This window comes from Oncorhynchus nerka, linkage group LG2 (assembly GCF_034236695.1).
Source record: "Oncorhynchus nerka isolate Pitt River linkage group LG2, Oner_Uvic_2.0, whole genome shotgun sequence".
Classification (NCBI taxonomy): Eukaryota; Metazoa; Chordata; class Actinopteri; order Salmoniformes; family Salmonidae; genus Oncorhynchus; species Oncorhynchus nerka.
Window position 1 is genome coordinate 73,688,755 of NC_088397.1, and position 20,646 is coordinate 73,709,400.

A 20,646-nucleotide genomic window follows, 5' to 3' on the forward strand; every position below is an offset into this window, starting at 1 on the left:
CAAATCAAATGTTATTTGTCATGCGCCGAATACAACAGGTGTAGCCCTTAAAGTGAAAGCCCTTAACCAACAATGCAGTTTTAGGAAAAAATTATTGTTAAGAAAGTATTTACTAAAAAAATATGAAGTAAACAATAAATATATATATATTTTTTAATAGTTCAAGAGCAGCAATAAAATAACAGTAAGGCTACAGTTGAAGTCGGAAGTTTACATCTAGGATGGAGTCATTAAAAATCGTTTTTCAACCACTCCACAAATTTCTTGTTAACAAACAATATATTTGGAAGTCGGTTAGGACATCTACTTTGTGCATGACACAAGTCATTTTTCCAAAAATGGTTTACAGGTTTATTTCACTTATAATTCACTGTATCACAATTCCAGTGGGTCAGAAGTGTACATACACTAAGTTGACTGTGCCTTTAAACAGATTGTAAAATTCCGTAAAATGACGTCATGGCTTTAGAAGCTTCTGGTAGGCTAATTGACATAATTTGAGTCAATTGGACGTGTACCTGTGGATGTATTTCAAGGCCGACCTTCAAACTCAGTGCCTCTTTGCTTGACATCATGGGAAAATCTAAATAAATCAGCCAAGACCTCAGAAAATACATTGTAGAACCTCCACAAGTCTGGTTTATCATTGGGAGCAATTTCCAAATGCCTGAAGGTACAACGTTCATCTGTACAAACAATAGTACGCAAGTATAAACACCATGGGACCACGCAGCCTGTCATACCGCTCAGGAAGGAGATGCGTTCTGTCTCCTAGAGATTAACATACTTGGGTGCGAAAAGTGCAAATCAATCCCAGAACAACAGCAAAGGACCTTGTGAAGATGCTGGAGAAAACAGGTACAAAAGTATCTATATCCACAGTAAAACAAGCCCTATATCGACATAACCTGAAAGGCCGCTCAGCAAGGAAGAAGCCACTGCTCCAAAACCGACATAAAAAAGCCAGACTACGGTTTGCAACTCCACATGGTGACAAAGATCATACTTTTTGGAGAAATGTCCTCTGGTCTGATGAAACAAAAATATAACTGTTTGGCCATAATGACCATCGTTACGTTTTGAGGAAGAAGGGGAGGCTTGCAAGCCGAAAAACACCATCCCAACCATGAAGCACGGGGGTGGCAGTTTCATGTTGTGTGGGTGCTTTGCTGCAGGTGGGACTGGTGCACTTCTCAAAATAGATGGCATCATGAGGGATTAAAATTATGTGGATATATTGATGCAACATCTCAGGACATCAGTCAGGAAGTTAAAGCTTGGTCGCAAATGGGTCTCCAAATGGACAATGACCCCAAGCATACTTCCAAAGTTATGGCAAAATGGCTTAAAGACAACAAAGTCAAGGTATTGGATTGGCCATCACAAAGCCCTGACCTCAATGTGTGGGCAGAACTGAAAAAGCATGTGCGAGCAAGGAGGCCTACAAACCTGACTCAGTTACACCAGCTTTGTCAGGAGGAATGGGCCAAACTTCACCCAACTTATTGTGGGAAGCTTGTGGAATGCTGTCTGAAACTTTTGACCCAAGTTAAACAATTTAAAGGCAATGCTACCAAATACTAATTGAGTGTATGCAAACTTCTGACCCACTGGGAATGTGATGAAAGAAATACAACTGAAATAAATCATTCTCTCTATTATTGTTCTGACATTTCATATTCTTAAAATAAAGTGGTGATCCTAACTGACCTACGACATGTATTTTTTACTTGGATTAAATGTCAGGAATTGTGAAAAACTGAGTTTAAATGTATTTGGCTAAGGTGTACGTAAACTTCCGACTTCAATTGTATATACAGGGGGTACCAGTACAGAGTCAATGTGCACGGGCACAGGTTAGTCGAGGTAATTGAGGTAATATGTACATGTAGGTAGAGGTAAAGTGACTATTTCTAGATAATAAACAGAGAGTAGTAACAGTGCTAAAATGGGGGGGGGGTTTAGCTGTTCAGGAGTCTTATGGCTTGGGGGTAGAAGCTGTTAAGAAGCCTTTTGGACCTAGAATGAGCACTCCGGTACCACTTGCCGAGGTCTTGGAAGACAGGAAGCTTGGCTCAAGTGATGTACTGGGCCGTACCCACTACCCTCTGTAGTGCCTTGCGGTCAGAGGCCGAGCAGTTGCCAAACCAGACGGTGATGCAACCAATGCTCTTGATGGTGCAGCTGTAGAACTATTTGAGGATATGAGGACATATGCCACATTTTTTCAATCTCCTGAATAGACGTTGTCGTGCCCTCTTCACGACTGTCTTGGTGTGTTTGGACCATGACAGTTCGTTGGTGATGTGGACGCCAGGGAACTTGAATCTCTCAACCTGCTCAACTACAGGTCCAACTTTACAATGTTTTACTTAATCATGATCATGATGAAAGCTAATTTGTGTTTTAGATGGAAAGAAAATACATTTAAAAAAGCCACTTGTCTTTTCCTATTAGCACCGACTTTGCTGATAAATACTTTGTTAAGGGGAAAATATATCTGATACAATTGTGATGTTGTATTTTGTCTCACCTAAATGTCTATCTTAAGATAAATGCACTAATTGTAAGTCACACTGGACAAGAGCGTATGCTAAATTACTCAAATGTAATGTGCAGATACCAACATTGCATTACGCAACACAGAATTCCAATAATCTTTTTCATTCATAAGAGCGTCTGCTAAATGACTTAAATGTTAATGTTAAATGTTAATTTCCCATAAACACACGTTAAATATCAAATATTTAACATAAACCAATTACAAAGCTAAAGCTTTCAGTGCCTATTATTTCCTTTCATACTTATTTTCTCAAAGTAAAAAATCAACAAGGTAGTAAGATAATATGGATACAGTGAACCATAGGATAACACCTGAACAGTTGTACAGCCACACTGATCATCACTATTACCCTGTTGAAGGTATAGAGAGTTGGGGAGCTGTCCATGGTGGTGAAACATGTACAACTCTATGACAGGGAACCAGATAAAAGCTTATTTAACTCCAGTCCAGAGATAAACAAGTGGGGAGATGTAAAGTAAAGATGAAAGGCTCTCAGATGTTTGGACCCAGATAATAGATGACAATAGATAATAGATGACAGTGTCTGGCAGGGTCTGACTCTCAGCACAGAGGGAGAAAAGCCTTGTGGAGAATATCAAGGGTTGGAGTCCTTGAATTGAATGCGTGTTTCTGGTATCAAAGTGATAGATGCATATTATCTGTATTATCTGTCAAATATTGTTGTATCTCTAAATGTAGTACCTCCTTTATAAACCTGATAGTGGACAATACTAGGTTTCTTGGGTTGGAGTCCTTGAATCTAATGAATGAATGAATGAATACATAAATACAAACATACATACATACTGTGTCTCTATCTCTATCTAGTTCTATAATCCCCTTGGAACATTGATAGTGGAGTACATGACACACCCACTACCCTTTTTACTATGACCCAGTTTAACATCAAGTCCTTTTTGAAGTGTTTTTATTGGTCATATGGGCGGTCCAACATCATGATAAGTGTAATTAGTAGACAACAAATGAGCCCTGGTCTCTACTTCCTCTGAAGCCCACCTAGCAATTATTGCATTGTTCCATTACTTTGAGCTCTACATAACCCTTAAATGCAATATCAATAAGCTGAATTGTATCATATTTTATTTTAGGTTCCTAAATAAAAACATACATGACAAGATGACAGGGTGCAACTCTTATTTCCAAAGTCATCCTACCATTATATAGCTGAACTTTCATGTAATCCCACACCATGGCAATGTTCTTATTAACTGTAGTTAATCCAGTCTCTCTATACACCAGGTGGTATATTAATGTTTGAGATGTGAAGAAAAGATGACATTCAGTACTTGATCACAGTCAGAGATGAGCCGGTTCCTGAAAAGAAAGCTCTCGAGTTGCCATAGTAACCCAGAGTCTGGAGCAGTCCGAAATGTTAACTCAAAGACACTCTTTGTACAATCTTAACTTTTAATGGAAGAAAAACCCTACCCTCCTCTCCACTGATTTAAGTCATTACTGAGTAATTGTGGAAAAGATATGTGATATTTATTTGGTGAAGATACTTTGAATTACAGTTGGACATAACATGAAGCACAGGTCAGACACAATTACACATTCCAACCACCATATTTTGGTACAGTTTCTCTACAGTTTTGAAACAACAATCTCAAGTTCACATTCCCACAAATGGAACAATGCAGTTTCTAAATAAATATAGTGCCTCTTAGATGCAACATTTCTAGGAACAGTACGTAAAATGGTGTATATTTGCTCCTCAGCTTCTGATTGTTGTTGTCATCATCGGTGAACCTATAACCTTGGACACCATGGTGACTAGTGATGGTTAATTGGTGTCTGATCAGATGTGGAAAATCAATGAGATTAGTCTGTGAATGGACTTCAGTCTGATGTTAACATTTTGTGTGCAGTCAGTGAATGCTACTGTCCATAAAATCATACTGTAGAATGTCAGGTTTTTAAATTTACTGTTGCGTTATATTATATTCAAGCAATAAGGCCAAAGGGGGTGTGGCTAATGGCTGTTCTTACCTAACGCATGACTGGATACAGCCCTTAGCTGTGGTATATTGGCCATATATCACAAAACCTGAGATGCTTTATTGCTATTATAGACTGGCTACCAACATACAGTGCATTCGGAAAGTATTTGGACCCCTTGACTTTTTCCACATTTTGTTACGTTAAAGCCTTACTCTAAACTGGATTAAATCCAAATAAAAAAACTCAAAAATCTACACAACACATCCCATAACGACAAAGCAAATGCAGGTTTTGAGAAATTTTGGGAAATCTGTTAAAAATAAAAACAGAAAAACCTTATGTACATAAGTATTCAGACCCTTTGCTAATAGAAATTGAGAAATTGAGCTTAGATGCATCCTGTTTCCATTGATCATCCTTGAGATGTTTCCACAACTTGATTGGAGTCCACCTGTGGTAGATTGGGGGAGAAGGGCCTTTGGTCATGGAGGTGACCAGGAACCCGATAGTCACTCTGACAGAGGTCCAGAGTTCCTCTGTTGAGATGGGAGAACCTTCCAGAAAGACAACCATCTCTACCACTCCTCAGTAAAAGGCACATGACAGCCTACTTGGAGCCTGTCAGACCTTGAAAAACAAGATTCTCTGGTCTGATGAAACCAAAATTGAACACTTTGGCCTGAATATCAAGTGTCACATCTGGAGGAAACCTGGCACCATCCCCATGGTGAAGCATGGTGGTGGCAGCATCATGCTGTGGGGATGTTTTTCAGCGGCAGGGACTGGGAGACTAGTCCGTATCGAGTGAAAGATGAATGGAGGAAAGTACAGAGATCCTTGGTGAAAACCTGCTCCAGAGCGCTCAGGACCTTTGACTGGGGCAAAGGTGCAGATAAGAACCATAAGCACATAACCATTTTTTAAATTCTGTATAAATTTGCAAAATAAAATCTAAAAACCTGTTTTTTCTTTGTCATTTTGGGCTACTGTGGGTAGATTTATGACAAAAAAAGTGTTTAATCAATTTTAGAATAAGGCTGTAATGTAAGAAAATGTGGAACAACTCTGTGTAATTGTAGCGTCACCATCTTCATTGCGAAAAGAAATACAAATACGAACATAACTTTGGACTACATATTCAGAGGTAATGCACTGCCATTGATCAGCACAGCAATTGATAATACATGTTGTTCTGAGCTTATGTCAATTTTACACAGGTAAGCTAACGGTGACAGAAATCAGGAATGCAGACATACTCTATTTGAGTGACTGCGTTTAACACTCCAGCACCTGTTGTTATGTTGGGCAACTAAATATATTGCTAAAATAAATATTTAAGGAAATACAGGCAGGCACCACATTACTACAAGACAAAACTACTTACTAAATTAAGCCTGATGGTCTTGTAAGTATATAAGCAAAGCTTGATTTCATATAATAAAAAAAGCTTGAAATGGTAGTGGAATGGGTTAATGTCTTAGTGTGGTGAGTCCAATCCCTTACCTTGTATGCAGTACAAATCACATTATTGTGGCAGCACCTCCTCTGAGAGTATTAGGCTGTTTGAGAAGGTTTGAATCCTAAGCAACTTGCCTACGCGTTGTTTGAAGTACAATATACCAACAGCTTCTGTAGTAGGTCAAAGCTGTTTGCTGGAAAACCTTGGTAGAGCATGGGTGAAGTAGGCATTGAGGTGCTCATATGAATTTTCTTTCCTTTTGGCTTCAGACCAAAGTCTACTTCTCAATTAAAGCATTTTTTCTAGTCTCAGACCCATCAACATATATAGTTGCACAAATGTACAGAAATAGAACAAGTCACACAATTAAAGGCAAACAAAACCGAGTTGAGTCTAGGGTTAGGGTTGAACCTGGCTGTGGATATCAAGCTAGGGTAAGGATTAGGGTAAGTGTTAGGGTTAGGGTTATTGTTGAACTGGCATGTTGATATGAAGCTAGGGTAAGGGTTACGGTTGAACTGGCATGTGGACATGAAGCTAAGGTAAGGGTTAGGATTATAGGGTACATTTTAGGATTAGGGTTGAACTGGCATGTGGACATGAAGCTAGGGTAAGGGTTAGGATTAGGGTACATTTTAGGATTAGGGTTGAACTGGCATGTGGACATGAAGCTAGGGTTAGGGTTATGTTTAGGGCAAGGAGTTTTTCTGTGGCCATGTAACCTGAACAAGAATAACTCTGGCCCCTAAACCCTTATTATAGCCAATGGAGTTTTTGCTGGTCAGGTCACAATAGCCTACTTATGATGCTGAGGCTTCGGAATCTGAAAAAGTTTAGACCTTTCTTGTCTTCTCTTGACCACACATCATCACCTGCTTAACTTGTGATTTCCTCACCACATCAATAGCCAGAGATATGCATGGTATCCATGGGCAGCTGGGAAAGCATGGACATGTTCATACAGTACTGATGGTCCTCTTAGGGATGATGCGGAATTGAGTTCCTGTGCAGGAACATCAATCAGTGGAAATTTCAGAGCGCCACCTATAGTTTTCGATAAAACTCAAACTTTCATTAAAACAAACATGCAAGGTACTGAATTAAAGCTACACTCGTTGTGAATCTAGCCACCAAGTCAGATTTGTTAAATGCTTTTCGGCGAAAGCATGAGAAGCTATTATCTGATAGCATGCACCCCCCAAAATACCTGAACGAGACCTAAACAAAAGATTTTGCGGTAGCCGGCGCTACACAAAACGCAGAAATAAAATATAAAACATTCATTACCTTTGACGAGCTTCTTTGTTGGCACTCCTATATGTCCCATAAACATCACAATTGGGTCTTTTTCCAGATTAAATCCGTCATTGTATAGCCAAAATGTCATTTTATGAAGGCCAGTCTGATCCAGGAAAATTCACCTTTACAAGACGCAACGTCACTTTTTAAAATGAAAAAAGTTGCCTATAAACTTTTACAAATCACTTCAAACTACTTTTCTAAACCAACTGTAGCTATTAATAAACATTAATAATCTATCAAATTGATCAAGGAGCGATCTGTATTCGATAGCAGCAAGTCTTGAAATCATCGTCCATGTTTTCACTTTCATAACATCCTCCGGTGCGCCCCAAGACAGGAAGTGGCTATACGTCACCTCACCAAGGATAAACCAGCCATGAAATGCCAGTACTGGCGACATCGTGTGGAAGCTGTAGGGATTCTAATCGGATCCTCATCTATTTTCTCTCGCCTTAAACAATACATTGACTGGCAGATGAATATTTTTTTGTGTGTTTTTGGTGAACAGTTTTCAGAGGGATTTTTACTCCTAAACACGTTCTGTTATAGCCACAGACATGGTTTAACCAGTAGACTTAGAGACTTCAGAGTATTTTCTATACACACATACTTATCATATGCATATACTATATTCCTGGCATGAGTAGCAGGACTTTGAAATTTTGCGCGATTTCTAACAAAAAGCTGTGAAAATTCGCATCATCCCTAACAGACACAATACCTCACTCACAGCAATGGGTATTACTGCAAGTCTACTATAAGACCTAGAAAATCTCTCACTTCCACAATGTACAGCATGTCTATGGGACGTCTGGTCTGGAGCTGGGAGCGCTATTGGGCTGCAGCCTGTAGACATCTTTTTTTTGGGGGGGGGGGGGGGGGGGTAGATCAGATGGAATATTGCAGATAGATTGTGGCTTCTATCAATGTACTTGTCTGCATAATTTCCAATCCCCCATAAATATATTTTTGTAAATATACACTACCATTCAAAAGTTTGAGTCACTTAGAAATGTCCATGTTTTTGAAAGAAAAGCACATTTTCTGTTAAAATATCATCAAATTGATAAGAAATACAGTGTAGACATTGTTAATATTTTAAATGACTATTGTAGCTGGGAATGGCAGATTTTTTATGGAATATCTACATAGGTGTACAGAGACACATTATCAGCAACCATCACCCCTGTGTTCCGACGGCACATTGTGTTAGCTAATCCAAGTTTATCATTTTAAAAGGCTAATTGATCATTAGAAAACCCTTTTGCAATTATGTTAGCACAGCTGAAAACTGTTGTGCTCATTAAAGAAGCAATAACCTGGCCTTCTTTAGACGAGTTGAGTATCTAGAGCATAAGCATTTGTGGGTTCAATTACAGGCTCAATATCGCTAGAAACAAAGACCTTTCTTCTGAAACTTGTCAGTCTATTATTTTTCAGAGAAATGAAGGCTAGTCCATGCGAGAAATTGCCAGGAAACTGAAGATCTCATACAATGCTGTGTACTACTCCCTTCACAGAACAGCGCAAACTGGCCCTAACCAATACAAAGAGGAGTGGGAGGCCCCGGTGCACAACTGAGCAAGAGGGCAAGTACATTAGAGTGTCTAGTTTGAGAAACAGACGCCTCACAAGTCCTCAACAAGTCCTCAACTGTCATTAAATAGTACCCACAAAACACCAGTCTCAATGACCCACCAATCCTGAAGAATTGCAGGAACATTCTCCTGGAACAGGGTGATAAAATCAATAGTGAAGAGGCGACTCTGGGATGCTGCCCTTTTAGGCAGAGTTCCTCTGTCCAGTGTCTGTGTTCTTTTGCCCATCTTAGTTTTTATTTTTATTGGCCAGTCTTAGATATGGCTTTTTCTTTGCAACTCTGCCTAGAGGGCCAGCAACCCGAACTATTACTATATCATCGATCAATTGACTCTGACTTTTCAAATCACCCAGCAGTGCTATTTGCAGAGTTATCTCCGAGTAAATTTTGCATTTTTTCAAATTGTGAACCTGCGACCAAAATCAATCTACATATGGGCAGTACCAAAACAAGTAATCCACTAATTCTGTCTCTTCGCAGCAAAATCTGCAGAGCTGAGATGGTTGTATCTCCAATATATATAACATTTTATTGGTTGCAAGAATTTGATATTATAATTTATATTGAAAAACATTTTGAATCCGGCTACGTTTTGTTTACCAGTTCATAAATCATGTGCCATGGAATAAGTACATTGAAATCTCCTCCCAATTATTTTGTAACCTGTATGGTGCAGCTGTCAATTTCTTGGTCCTGGTATACTTTTTTATTTATCACAATTTTCTTTAGCCAATTTTGGTCTTTAATGCAGACAAGTTCCTTACCTTCTCCCCTTTCCACTTGTCTCCATTTTTTGCAGCCTTTACACAGCTTAGTTGACCCTCTTCTTCTTCTGAGTATGGGTGGCACAGGAGGCTGCTGAGGAGAGGACAGAACCATAATAATGGTTGGTACAGAGTAAATGGAATGGCTTCAAACACATGGTTCCCATGTGTTTGAAGTACAGCATTTGATACCATTCCACTCATTCCATTCCAGCCATTCCCACAAGCTCGTCCTCCACAATAAAGGTGCCACCAATGTCCTTTGATGAGTATTATAGATAGATTAACTGACATCTCGAAAATGATGCGCATGCTTCAATGGGGCAGAAGTCCATGTGTTGGTGTGACTCAAGCATTTCACTACATCTGCAATAACATCTGCTAAATATGTATGTGACTAATACAATTTGATTTGATTCTGAATGGCCAGATAGCTAGCAACAATGACAAGAAACTGCCATGTGGGGAATCGTAATGGCTCTTTTCAGACAGTTGTATCTTGTTTTTGTTTTGAGGTGTTTTGACTGATTTCATGTCAATGCTAAGATGGAAAAAATTCCTAAACATCAAATAAAATGATTTATTTGAGAGACAACAAGTGATCATTGCGCAAATGCATTTATGTTTTCAATAAACATTGGAGTCTAAATATAGTTTACATTTTGTCAACAATCTAAGTTTTGGAGGAAGGGAGGAAATATCTGAACTTGTCAATTAAGAATAATTGTTTTCATTTTCCGTTGCAAAGCATTTTTCTACAGTGTGCACTAATGAATACGACCCTGGACTGGTTTGCATTACGTTCCTGTGGGACCTGGGCCAGATAAAGTTACTACTTCTAATAAGCCACATAAGAGTGCATGGCAGGCTAATCATCACCAAGTCAATGATATCACAACAATGAGTAACCTATCTATTTTTGGTGTCCGTATTGAAATGTGTTTGTGAGATCATGTTGCCATATCACTATGACATTCATATCACAGTTTAGTCCTACTGTAGGAAACGTTCCACATTCTCCTTTTCATATCAAGTGGAGAGTTTAAAAAAGTATCCTGCAGAGTTCCCAATCTGAGTTGTCTCTATTGGATCAGATGGGCAGGATAGATCACTGTATGATCATAGGAGCAGTCTGTATATAGTCCTCTCTCTGGGTATTTATATCCTGCAGCAGGGAGTGTCTCTCCCCTCTCCCCTTACCTTCTCCCTCTCCCCTCTCCTCTCTCCCTGGGTATGAGGAAATTATCCACACACCAAAGCCCCTTTGAAAATTCCAACCAAGCCAGTCTCACTTTCCCAATATAACCCGTTGCTGCTAGCCACACCCATGTGAACAGCCTGGTGGCCATCCTCTGTCTGAAAGTGTCACCGTTTGACAGTGTGGTGTGAGTGTGTAGGTATGTGTGTAGGCAGAGTGACTCTTTCTGGTCCTCTTACTCTCTACACTCCCATATTTGAATAATTGTTGTATTTAATTGAAATTCATTCTAAAAACAGTAGTTGTTCCCTTTTAAAGGCACCATGATGAGAAAGACAGATCCAGTGGAGACAAATATTGACCTGGGAGACACTGATGATGAAGACCTTGATGCAGACCTGTATGAGGAACATGAGGAGCCTCAGCTGCTATGGAAGGCTGAACTGGGGGACAGGATGGATGAGGTGGAAGCTGTGTCCCCGTTAGTGGATCTTAGTGACACCAAGCCCCTCCTGAATGAGAGAGACCCTTGAGGAGTCAACGAGTGTTTGAAGGTATTTCACACAACCTCACATCAATGCATCAACCCATAAAAACAGGAGCTAACTGCTAACCAGACAACATTTGTTTTGTGTTAATACATGTTTGTCAATTTGAATGACTTAATGAATTAGTTCTTTGTGCTTTCAGGATTGTACACTGAAACGGGTAACACTGTCACAAGCTTGATATAAGGTGCTGTTTTTTCAATCAGATTATCTGTCTTAACCCAATTAATCAAACATAATTACTTAAACGATCAAACAAATCTGAAGAGTATTATATTTCTATAGACATGTGGCATGTCCAAGTTGTTTTTTGTATACTTGCACTGCCCTCTGGTGGTCATGTCATTGACTGCAGTTTATCTATATTTTCCTTTGAGTGTCAAAAACAAACTGTCTGTCTATAAACAATCACCCCAAGATTATGATTCTGCCTCTAGGTGAGCTTTGAGGATATGATAGCAGAGCCGGCGTCAGTACGTAGCGGAGACAGAGTGTGGATCTGGAGCAACGCCCTGTTCGAGGTCACCAGGGTCTGGATCTACCGCATAGTGACCGTCCTGCTGGCCGTCCCTGTGTCCATCATCACCGGACTGATCTTCGCCATCCTCAGCTTCCTACACATATGGTACGTCTATTATATCAGTTCACTGTTCACTGAATACAATACATGCCAACTGGGCATACACGTCATTTCAATGAAATACAACATGAAACAGACGTTGAAATGACATCTGTGCCCAGTGGGTGAACCATAAGTTACCATCTTGAAACTCTTCTCTTCTCTTACTCCCTGTATTCTCTATCTAATCCTGAAAGGTTCTTTAGCCCATTCGTGCATCCTATCCTTATAATCACATACTGGCTGCAGAGCCTATGGAGCATCGTACTGGACATTGGTGTCCGCCCATTCCTCACTAGTGCATCAAAGTGCTACGATGGAATCAGACTTCGCCTGACTCTGGAATGACAGAATATTGGACCTTCACACAAAATCAGGATTTGGAATATGGGCTTGTTCCCAATGTTACCCTACTATGGAATGTCCTCTTGGGAGACTATCAGGCCTGGGCAAAGTATTTGTAGGATGCTCTAGGATCAGACCAGGGGCACAACTACAGGCTTTTTGGTGGATCATGGGATCTTACAACTGAACTGAGATCAGTGTGATTGATCAAAACTGGATACTTTTTAAAAACAATTTCCAACAAGGTGATTGGTTACTTATCTAAGATGTCGTCAGAAGTTAAGGTGAAAAGGGGAATGTGTAAAAGATTCACACATCTTCACTTCACAGCTCAGGGTCTGGACGCTGCTCTCTTCCTCCCTGGAAAGGCCCCTGCCTTCCCAGAATAGGAAATGGGGCACTTCAATTAATTAAACAAGCACATGCAAACTCCCTGTATTTGAAGTGAATCGTGTTTCACACACACAACTGGCCTGAATGTATATTGCTTGACAGTACTCAGTGGTACCACTCAAGACCTCCTCTATGAGGTGATGAGTTTGTCCTGTAGTGAATGTTATCATGAGAAAAGCAGATTTTACATAATCAGGTCACCATGGGTGAGAAGGAATATATCAAACGTTTGGATTTTACTGTACCACTTTTAAAAAACAAAATATCCTCCCCATGGACATGACAAACAACCAGAGGAAACTATGGTTGACATTTTGTTTTGTTTTAAACCATTTCATAATAAAGTCATTCTACCATTTGATAACTGTATATTGCACAATACTTACAATGAATTTGGAGATAAAAAGTTTCAATTTAAAGAACTAATATTGGCCTAAAATGCCTGAATTCGATTATTGTTCCAGGTGGCCAAAATCTGTGCCTGGGCTGGAATAATACATTATGGCCTTTCTCTTGCATTTCAAAGATGATGGTACAATTATTTTTTATAAATGCATGTTTTTTTCTTTATATTATCTTTTACCAGATCTAATTGGTTATATTCTCCTAAATTAATTTCACATTTACACAAACTTCAAAGTGTTTCCTTTCAAATGGTATCAAGAATATGCATATCCTTGCTTCAGGTCCTGAGCTACAGGCAGTTACATTTAGGTATGTCATTTTAGGTGAAAATGGAAAAAAAGGCTCGGATCATTAAGAGGTTTTTAAGCCAATAGTTGGGAGGTGGGGAATTTAATATTATGATGATTACTTACTATATCACGTATATGCATTGCAGTATTTTGTGATTGCTATGGACACACAGGTTTCCATTGTACTGTCCATTTGTGGTTGCTATGGAAACACAGGTTTGAGTGACAAGAAAAAACAGGCAGACCTTCATGGTACATTCCATTTGTGGTTGTTATGGAAATACAGGTTTGTGACAGGAAAAAAAAGTGAGCCATGCATGATATATTCCAACATCATCAGCATGCTACATCTCCTGCCAAGTTGTTTTATTTTAGGTGAGTCTCAGGTTGTATGGGGTTAACGCTAGAAAGCATTTTGATGCTGTTTATCCCCACCGTCCACTCTCAACTTAACGTGTGGTAGTAAATGTATCACAAACTCAAAATGCTTAGGTCTACATGTCAGTCTCAGATCTTTGCACAGTTCTGTCTTATCAGCAGAACCACCTGCTCAATCATATATGACAAGTCTCTCCATGGAGGGACTAACCAGAACATATCTTGGTAGTGTATCATAAGGCATTATATATAGCTGCATCATGGAAAGTGTCATCCAATTCTCTGTACGGACCTCACTTGTCTATATCTGAGCATTGCTATATGGTTGGTGGCACCTTAATTGGGGAGAACAGGCTAGTGGTAATGGCTGGACCAGATCAAGTGGAATGGAATCAAATTCATCAAATATGTTTGATGCCATTCCATTTGCTATGAATCTGGCTATTATTATACCCTTGGAAGACTCCTGTGATCTTCACACTATATTGGGCTACAGTAATTACTATGGTGAACCATCAGGGATGTGTGAAATGCAACATAGGTCTGCTTTTTCCTTTAAGAAATGCTTAGGGTCCCAGTGTGAGGTATGGCATGAGTGTTGATAGAGAATGGGCCTTACTCGTGTGTGTGGGTGGTTTGGTTTTACTATCATTGTGGGGACCAGAAGTCCTCACAAGAATAGTAAAATAAGGAATATTAGGACAAGTGGAAACATTTTGCCAGTCCCCACAAGGAAAACATATCTTTAAGGCTTAGGGGATAGGTTGAGGGTTAAGATTACAATTAGTGTTAGGTTAGGGGTTAAGGTTTAGGGTTTGAGGTTAGGGAAAATAGGATTTTGAATGGGAATCAATTGTTTGGTCCCCACAAGGATAGTAAAATAATGTGTGTGTGTGTGTGTGTGTGTGTGTGTGTGTGTGTGTGTGTGTGTGTGTGTGTGTGTGTGTGTGTGTGTGTGTGTGTGTGTGTGTGTGTGTGTGTGTGTGTGTGTGTGTGCGTGTTCATTCTTTGGTGTGTTTACAAGATGTTTATAAGCAATTATTAACGAGAATTTCTGTAGTCAACAAAGTATGTGTGTAACTGTAGGCTATGTGTTGTGTGTTTGTGTGTTTGTGCTATGCTATGGCTACAGTGGTTACAGTTTGACAGGACAACTAGGGGCAGCTGCCTGCTGGGTGCTGCTGGCATTCCAGGAGTGACATCACAGTGAGGGGAAATCCAGAAGCCTGGGTACAGCCACTCCCTGTCCCACTCCTCACACTGCCTCTTTGACCACTACACTGCCCAGCTCCAGGATAACTACCAGCCTTACTGAGACCGCTCTTCTCGGACCCCTCTACTCTGCCTCGTACCTCTCTGCCCCTCTCCTTTGATTAGCATATGACTGCAACCATGGCTGACATCAACAATGGTTATGAACAAAGGTTTCAGGCAAACGGACATCATAAAGAGATTGACCTGATCAACAGAGACCCCAAGCAAGTCAACGAGGATGTGGTGAAGGTAGGCTATATTACATTTAAGTGTGTGTGTGTGTGTGTGTGTGTGTGTGTGTGTGTGTGTGTGTGTGTGTGTGTGTGTGTGTGTGTGTGTGTGTGTGTGTGTGTGTGTGTGCACCAGAAGTGCTATCATTTGGGTTACTATTGTGACCATCAAATGTTCCCTGAAACAGCCTGTATCCCTGTAGCTCTTACCAACCCAGCTACAGATAGTGGCTCTATTTCTGGGAAGGCAAACACAAGGGTATGATTGGCAGTGGAACGCAATGTTTATCTGCCAAAACTGCCATCATGGAATTTGTTCTAATACATGTTTTTACAAAATGTCTTTGATGGTTTTCTCTGGTATTCTTTGATTTGCTAATGAATCATTAGGCTTTTATGGTTTTTATGGTTTTAATGGTTTTTCTGGCTTTTAGGTTTTTTATGGATTTTATGGCCCTCTGTATATATTCAGTAAGTGTATTTATAGTTACGGGTAGTGGTGTCAGATGGACTGCAGCTTACAAATTCCTTTCCTTTAATTAGATCTGTGACTTTAAAACACTATCTATTCATGTTGTAGGAATGTATCCAATTGCCTTATACAGTATTTACTCATGATAGATGAATTTGCTTGGGACAGTGAGAGGTTTCAGGCAATATAATACAGCAGTTTTTAACTGAGCTAAAAGAAGGTCCAGCTGCTGATGGCTGTAGCATAATGTACTACAATACCCATAATGCGTTGCGTAAGATATTAGGTTTTAACTTAGTAAAGATATTCCTGAAGCTAACATAATGGTGTCCTGTCTCATTGCCGTTGGTGTCAGAAGCTGGACCCTTTTATCAATTACAGTACAATGGCCTATCTGTCTCCCCCTGCAGGTGGACTTTGAGGATGTGATCGCTGAGCCTGATGGGACTCACAGTCTGGATGGGGTGTGGAAAGCCAGTTACACCACCTTCACTGTGTCCAAATACTGGTGCTACCGCATCCTATCAGCCATTTTGGGGATCCCAGTGGCTCTGCTGTGGGGCTTCCTATTCGCTTGCCTCTCCTTCTGCCACATCTGGGCCGTTGTGCCATGCATTAAAAGCTGTCTGATCGAGTCCCAATGTCTGAGCCGCATCTACTCCCTGGCCATCCACACCTTCTGTGACCCCCTGTTCGAAGCCCTGGCAAAAATATTCTCAAGTGTTCGGGTGGTGCTACGGAAGGAGGTGTAGGGTTCAGAAGCATGGAAATGGGACAGGGAGGAAGTGGTTAGGCTGCTCTCCACCCATTTTTTAGCAGATGCTCTCAGCTACATTAACTTACAGTTAGTGAATTCATCTTAAGATAGCTAGCTGAGACAACCACATATCACAGTTAGTGAATTCATCTTAAGATAGCTAGCTGAGACAACCACATATCACAGTTAGTGAATTCATCTTAAGATAGCTAGCTGAGACAACCACATATCACAGTTAGTGAATTCATCTTAAGATAGCTAGCTGAGACAACCACATATCACAGTTAGTGAATTCATCTTAAGATAGCTAGCTGAGACAACCACATATCACAGTTAGTGAATTCATCTTAAGATAGCTAGCTGAGACAACCACATATCACAGTTGTAGTACATTTTTCCTCAATAAATAAGTTATCAGCAAATACAGTGCTAGTAGGAAAAGACAACTGTATGTTTTATTTAATATGGTCTTTGTAGAGGAAGGGTTTCAGACATTTTTTCGGAAGATGGGCAGGGACTCTGCTGTCCTAGCACCAGGGGGAAGCTGGTTCCACCATTGGGGTGCTAGGACAGATAAGACTTTGACTGGGCTGAGCGGGAGCGGACCTCCTGTAGGGGTGAGACGAACAGGAGGCCAGAGGTGCCAGAATGGAGTGCTCTGCAGTATGCCACGTAGGCTACTTCCCTGGCCTCCTGTCTGACTGCTGATGCTGGGTCTGACTGACCATCTTTCAAACAGAGTTTGTGATAGATAGAGATTATTGTGTTCAATCAGAAGACAAGAAGAAGAGTGCTCGCATCTTGGTGCCATAGATGGGGGTAATCCATGGTCTATACAACATGGTACACTACGAACAACACTCATCCATGCTTGATTGATTTGATACTTAAGTATATTCCATGCTCTATTCCATGGTCATTTTTCACATGTTGATGCTACAATAAATTACTTGTTTAATGTTCCAGGTATATGTGATGTCTGTCTTTAGCGCTCGTTGTGACATAGAATCTTCCTACAGTACTGTATGTAACTGATTTGGAAAAAAATCAGTGAAAGAATTCCAGGTATGCTCAGGCAAGGGTGAGGCCAGATAGATCTACACAAACATGCCTCAGTGCCAGTGGTGAAGGTTATATGTAACGTACAGTATCTATAGTTGAAGTCGGAAGTTTACATACCCTTAGGTTGGAGTCATTAGAACTAGTTTTTCAACCACTCCACAAATTTCTTGTTAACAAACTATAGTTTTGGCAAGTCGGTTAGGACATCCACTTTGTTAATGACACACTCATTTTACCAACAATTGTTTACAGACAGATTATTTCACTTATAATTCACTGTATCACAATTCCAGTGGGTCAGAAGTTTACATACACTAAGTTGACTGTGCCTTTAAACAGATTGGAAAATTCCAGAATATGATGTAATGGCTTTAGAAGCTTCTAAGAGGCCAATTGACATAATTTGAGTCAATTGGAGGTGTACCTGTGGATGTATTTCAAGGCCTACCTTCAAACTCAGTGTCTCTTTGCTTGACATCATGGGAAAATCAAAAGAAATCACCCAAGACCTCAGAAAATACATTGTAGACCCTCCACAAGTCTGGTTTATCCTTGGGAGCAATTTCCAAATGCCTGAAGGTACCACGTTCATCTGTACAAACAACAGTATGCAAGTATAAACACCATGGGACCACGCAGCTGTCATACCGCTCAGGAAGGAGATGCGTTCTGTCTCATAGAGATGAACGTACTTTGGTGCGAAAAGTGCAAATCAATCCCAGAACAACAGCAACAGACCTTGTGAAGATGCTGGAGGAAACAGGTACAAAAGTATCTTTATCCACAGTAAAACAAGCCCTATATCGACATAACCTGAAAGGCTGCTCAGCAAGGAAGAAGCCCCTGCTCCAAAACCGACATAAAAAAGCCAGACTACAGTTTGCAACTGCACATGGGGACAAAGATCATACTTTTTTGAGAAATGTCCTCTGATCTGATTAAACAAAAATAGAACTGTTTGGCCATAATGACCAGCGTTATGTTTGGAGGAAAAAGGGGGAGGCTTGCAAGTCGAAGAACACCATCCCAACCGTGAAGCACGGGGGTGGCAGCATCATGTTGTGGAGGTGATTTGCTGCAGGAGGGACTGGTGCACTTCACAAAATAGATGGCATCATGAAGGATGAAATTTATATGGATATGTTGAAGCAACATCTTAAGATATCAGTCAGGAAGTTAAAGCTTGGTCACAAATGGTTCATCCAAATGGACAATGACCTCAAACATATTTCCAAAATTGTGGCAAAATGGCTTAAGTACAACAAAGTCAAGGTATTGGAGTGGCCATCACAAAGCCCTGACCTCAATCCTATAGAACATTTGTGGGCAGAACTCAAAAAGTGTATGCGAACAAGGAGACCTACAAACCTGACTCAGTTACACCAGCTGTGTCAGGAGGAATGGGCCAAATTTCACCCAACTTATTGTGGGAAGTTTGTGGAAACCTACCCGAAAAGTTTGACCCAAGTTAAACAATTTAATGGCAATGCTACCAAATACTAATTGAGTGTATGGAAACTTCTGACCCACTGGGAACGTGATGAAAGAAATAAAAGCTGAAATAAATCATTCTCTCTACTATTATTCTGACATTTCAAATTCTTAAAATTAAGTGGTGATCCTGACTGACCAAAGACAGAGAATGTTTACTAGGATTAAATGTAAGGAATTGTGAACAACTGAGTTTAAATGTATTTGGCTAAGGTGTATGTAAACCTACGACTTCAACTGCATGTGTGTGTGATATGGAATTGCAATATATAGGAATTCACAGCATGTTTATGCCGAGTTTGGTTTTATTCATCCCATCTAACGTATCAACAAATGAGGAGGAATATTCTGTTTTCTGATCTAAAGATACACCATTAAATCCTCTACGTTAAACATTTAAACAAGGGTCATCACTCCAAGGTACACTCCAGACATGGATCTGTAAACACAAAGGTTATAACCGACACCAGGGTCGTGTTCATTAGGCATCAAATGGAAGAAAATGGATTGAAACAGGGAGTGACTACCTAACCTTGTCCAGTAGGAAACATTCATTTTAGATTTACATTTCAAAATGCTTTAAAGCATGTTCCGTTACGTGCCCTGGTGAACACGTCCCAGCTACAGAGAAAGCCCACTGAAAGATATTTATAATTAACCCAAGATAGTTTGTCTGTGTCGTTTGCAGTAGGAGAAAATAATTCATAGTGGGCAGAACGTGTGTGCACAAACTCACTTCGACCTTGTACTCCTAAACAATGCCATTTTTAAAAAACTTTGGCAAAGTGTCAAGTCTATAAAACTTGCGCTGTGTTCGTAACAGATTCTAGGTTTGGGAACATAAAAAGTTTCACCTAGTTCCATATCATATTTGGTGGTGAGAAAACATTCTAAACTGACGCTTCAATGGATGCTTATAGCCTCTGAGACGTGTCTGGGTTATACCTTCTGACTGTAACCACACTTTTCTGAAAGACCTACAAACCTTCCTGGCCACTAGGAGGAACTACAGGGCAAGTTGTCCATCCTCTGCTTGCCGTTCTCAGCTCCCTCACAGGGAGTGACTTGATCTGAATCATAGACATTGACAGGACTTGAGTAATCCAAGACCTTCACAAATGCGACACCTTTCATAACTATACTGACATCGATCTGACTGCTTAAATGATTTAGTATGGATGGACCAAGCTCCTCTATCTATGCATAACTGGACATTTTGGAGACACAAATTTGTCACAAATTTTATCATACATTAGTGATACATTTAATATACTTACATTCAAAGAAATTGTTGATACAAAGGGAGAATCTTTACTTTCTGAATATATTGTGAACACAGTTAGGTATAAATCGGAAAGGTGAATGTGAATGAGAGGATACATATATACACAAATTAACATCTGCGTTGATCTAATCACCCATACAACGACAAAGAAGAAAGACACAGCCAATAGTGTTGGAGCACATTTAAAATATAGTCCACATTTTCTTATTTTACAAAGCTACAGTATGCCTGTAGCTTTGGGGATATCAAAGATACTTCATTGTTATTTG

At 40.0% G+C, this 20,646-nt stretch overlaps 2 protein-coding genes across 4 annotated transcripts; both read left to right on the forward strand.

Annotated features, from left to right (window-relative positions):
- The first annotated feature begins 11,049 nt into the window (after positions 1–11,049).
- Positions 11,050–15,047, forward strand: LOC115142346 (caveolin-2-like). Of its 3 annotated transcripts, none has more exons than XM_065002507.1 (3): positions 11,050–11,402; positions 11,539–12,021; positions 14,959–15,047. In XM_065002507.1, the coding sequence occupies exons 2-3, from the start codon at positions 11,849–11,851 to the stop codon at positions 15,023–15,025; spliced, it is 240 nt and encodes a 79-aa protein (XP_064858579.1). In that variant the 5' UTR covers positions 11,050–11,402; positions 11,539–11,848; the 3' UTR covers positions 15,026–15,047. The 3 variants fall into 3 exon arrangements, with proteins under 3 accessions (XP_064858579.1, XP_064858577.1, XP_029537603.2); XM_065002505.1 differs by lacking the exon at positions 14,959–15,047 and adding an exon at positions 12,213–13,247; XM_029681743.2 differs by lacking the exon at positions 14,959–15,047 and adding an exon at positions 12,213–13,247 and having other exon boundaries at positions 11,834–12,021.
- Positions 15,048–15,083: 36 nt separating this feature from the next.
- On the forward strand, positions 15,084–17,501 carry LOC135561228 (caveolin-3-like). The gene is made up of 2 exons (XM_065002501.1): positions 15,084–15,329; positions 16,193–17,501. The coding sequence occupies exons 1-2, from the start codon at positions 15,207–15,209 to the stop codon at positions 16,532–16,534; spliced, it is 465 nt and encodes a 154-aa protein (XP_064858573.1). The 5' UTR covers positions 15,084–15,206; the 3' UTR covers positions 16,535–17,501.
- Positions 17,502–20,646: the final 3,145 nt, after the last annotated feature.

Bases quoted from the DNA above. Each gene is read 5' to 3' on its own strand.
- LOC115142346 (XM_065002505.1), top strand. From the start codon at position 11,849: ATGATAGCAGAGCCGGCGTCAGTACGTAGCGGAGACAGAGTGTGGATC. The intron at 12,022-12,212 runs GTACGTCTATTA...TAATCCTGAAAG, and splicing joins CTCAGCTTCCTACACATATG to GTTCTTTAGCCCATTCGTGC.
- LOC135561228 (XM_065002501.1), top strand. From the start codon at position 15,207: ATGACTGCAACCATGGCTGACATCAACAATGGTTATGAACAAAGGTTT. The intron at 15,330-16,192 runs GTAGGCTATATT...CTCCCCCTGCAG, and splicing joins TCAACGAGGATGTGGTGAAG to GTGGACTTTGAGGATGTGAT.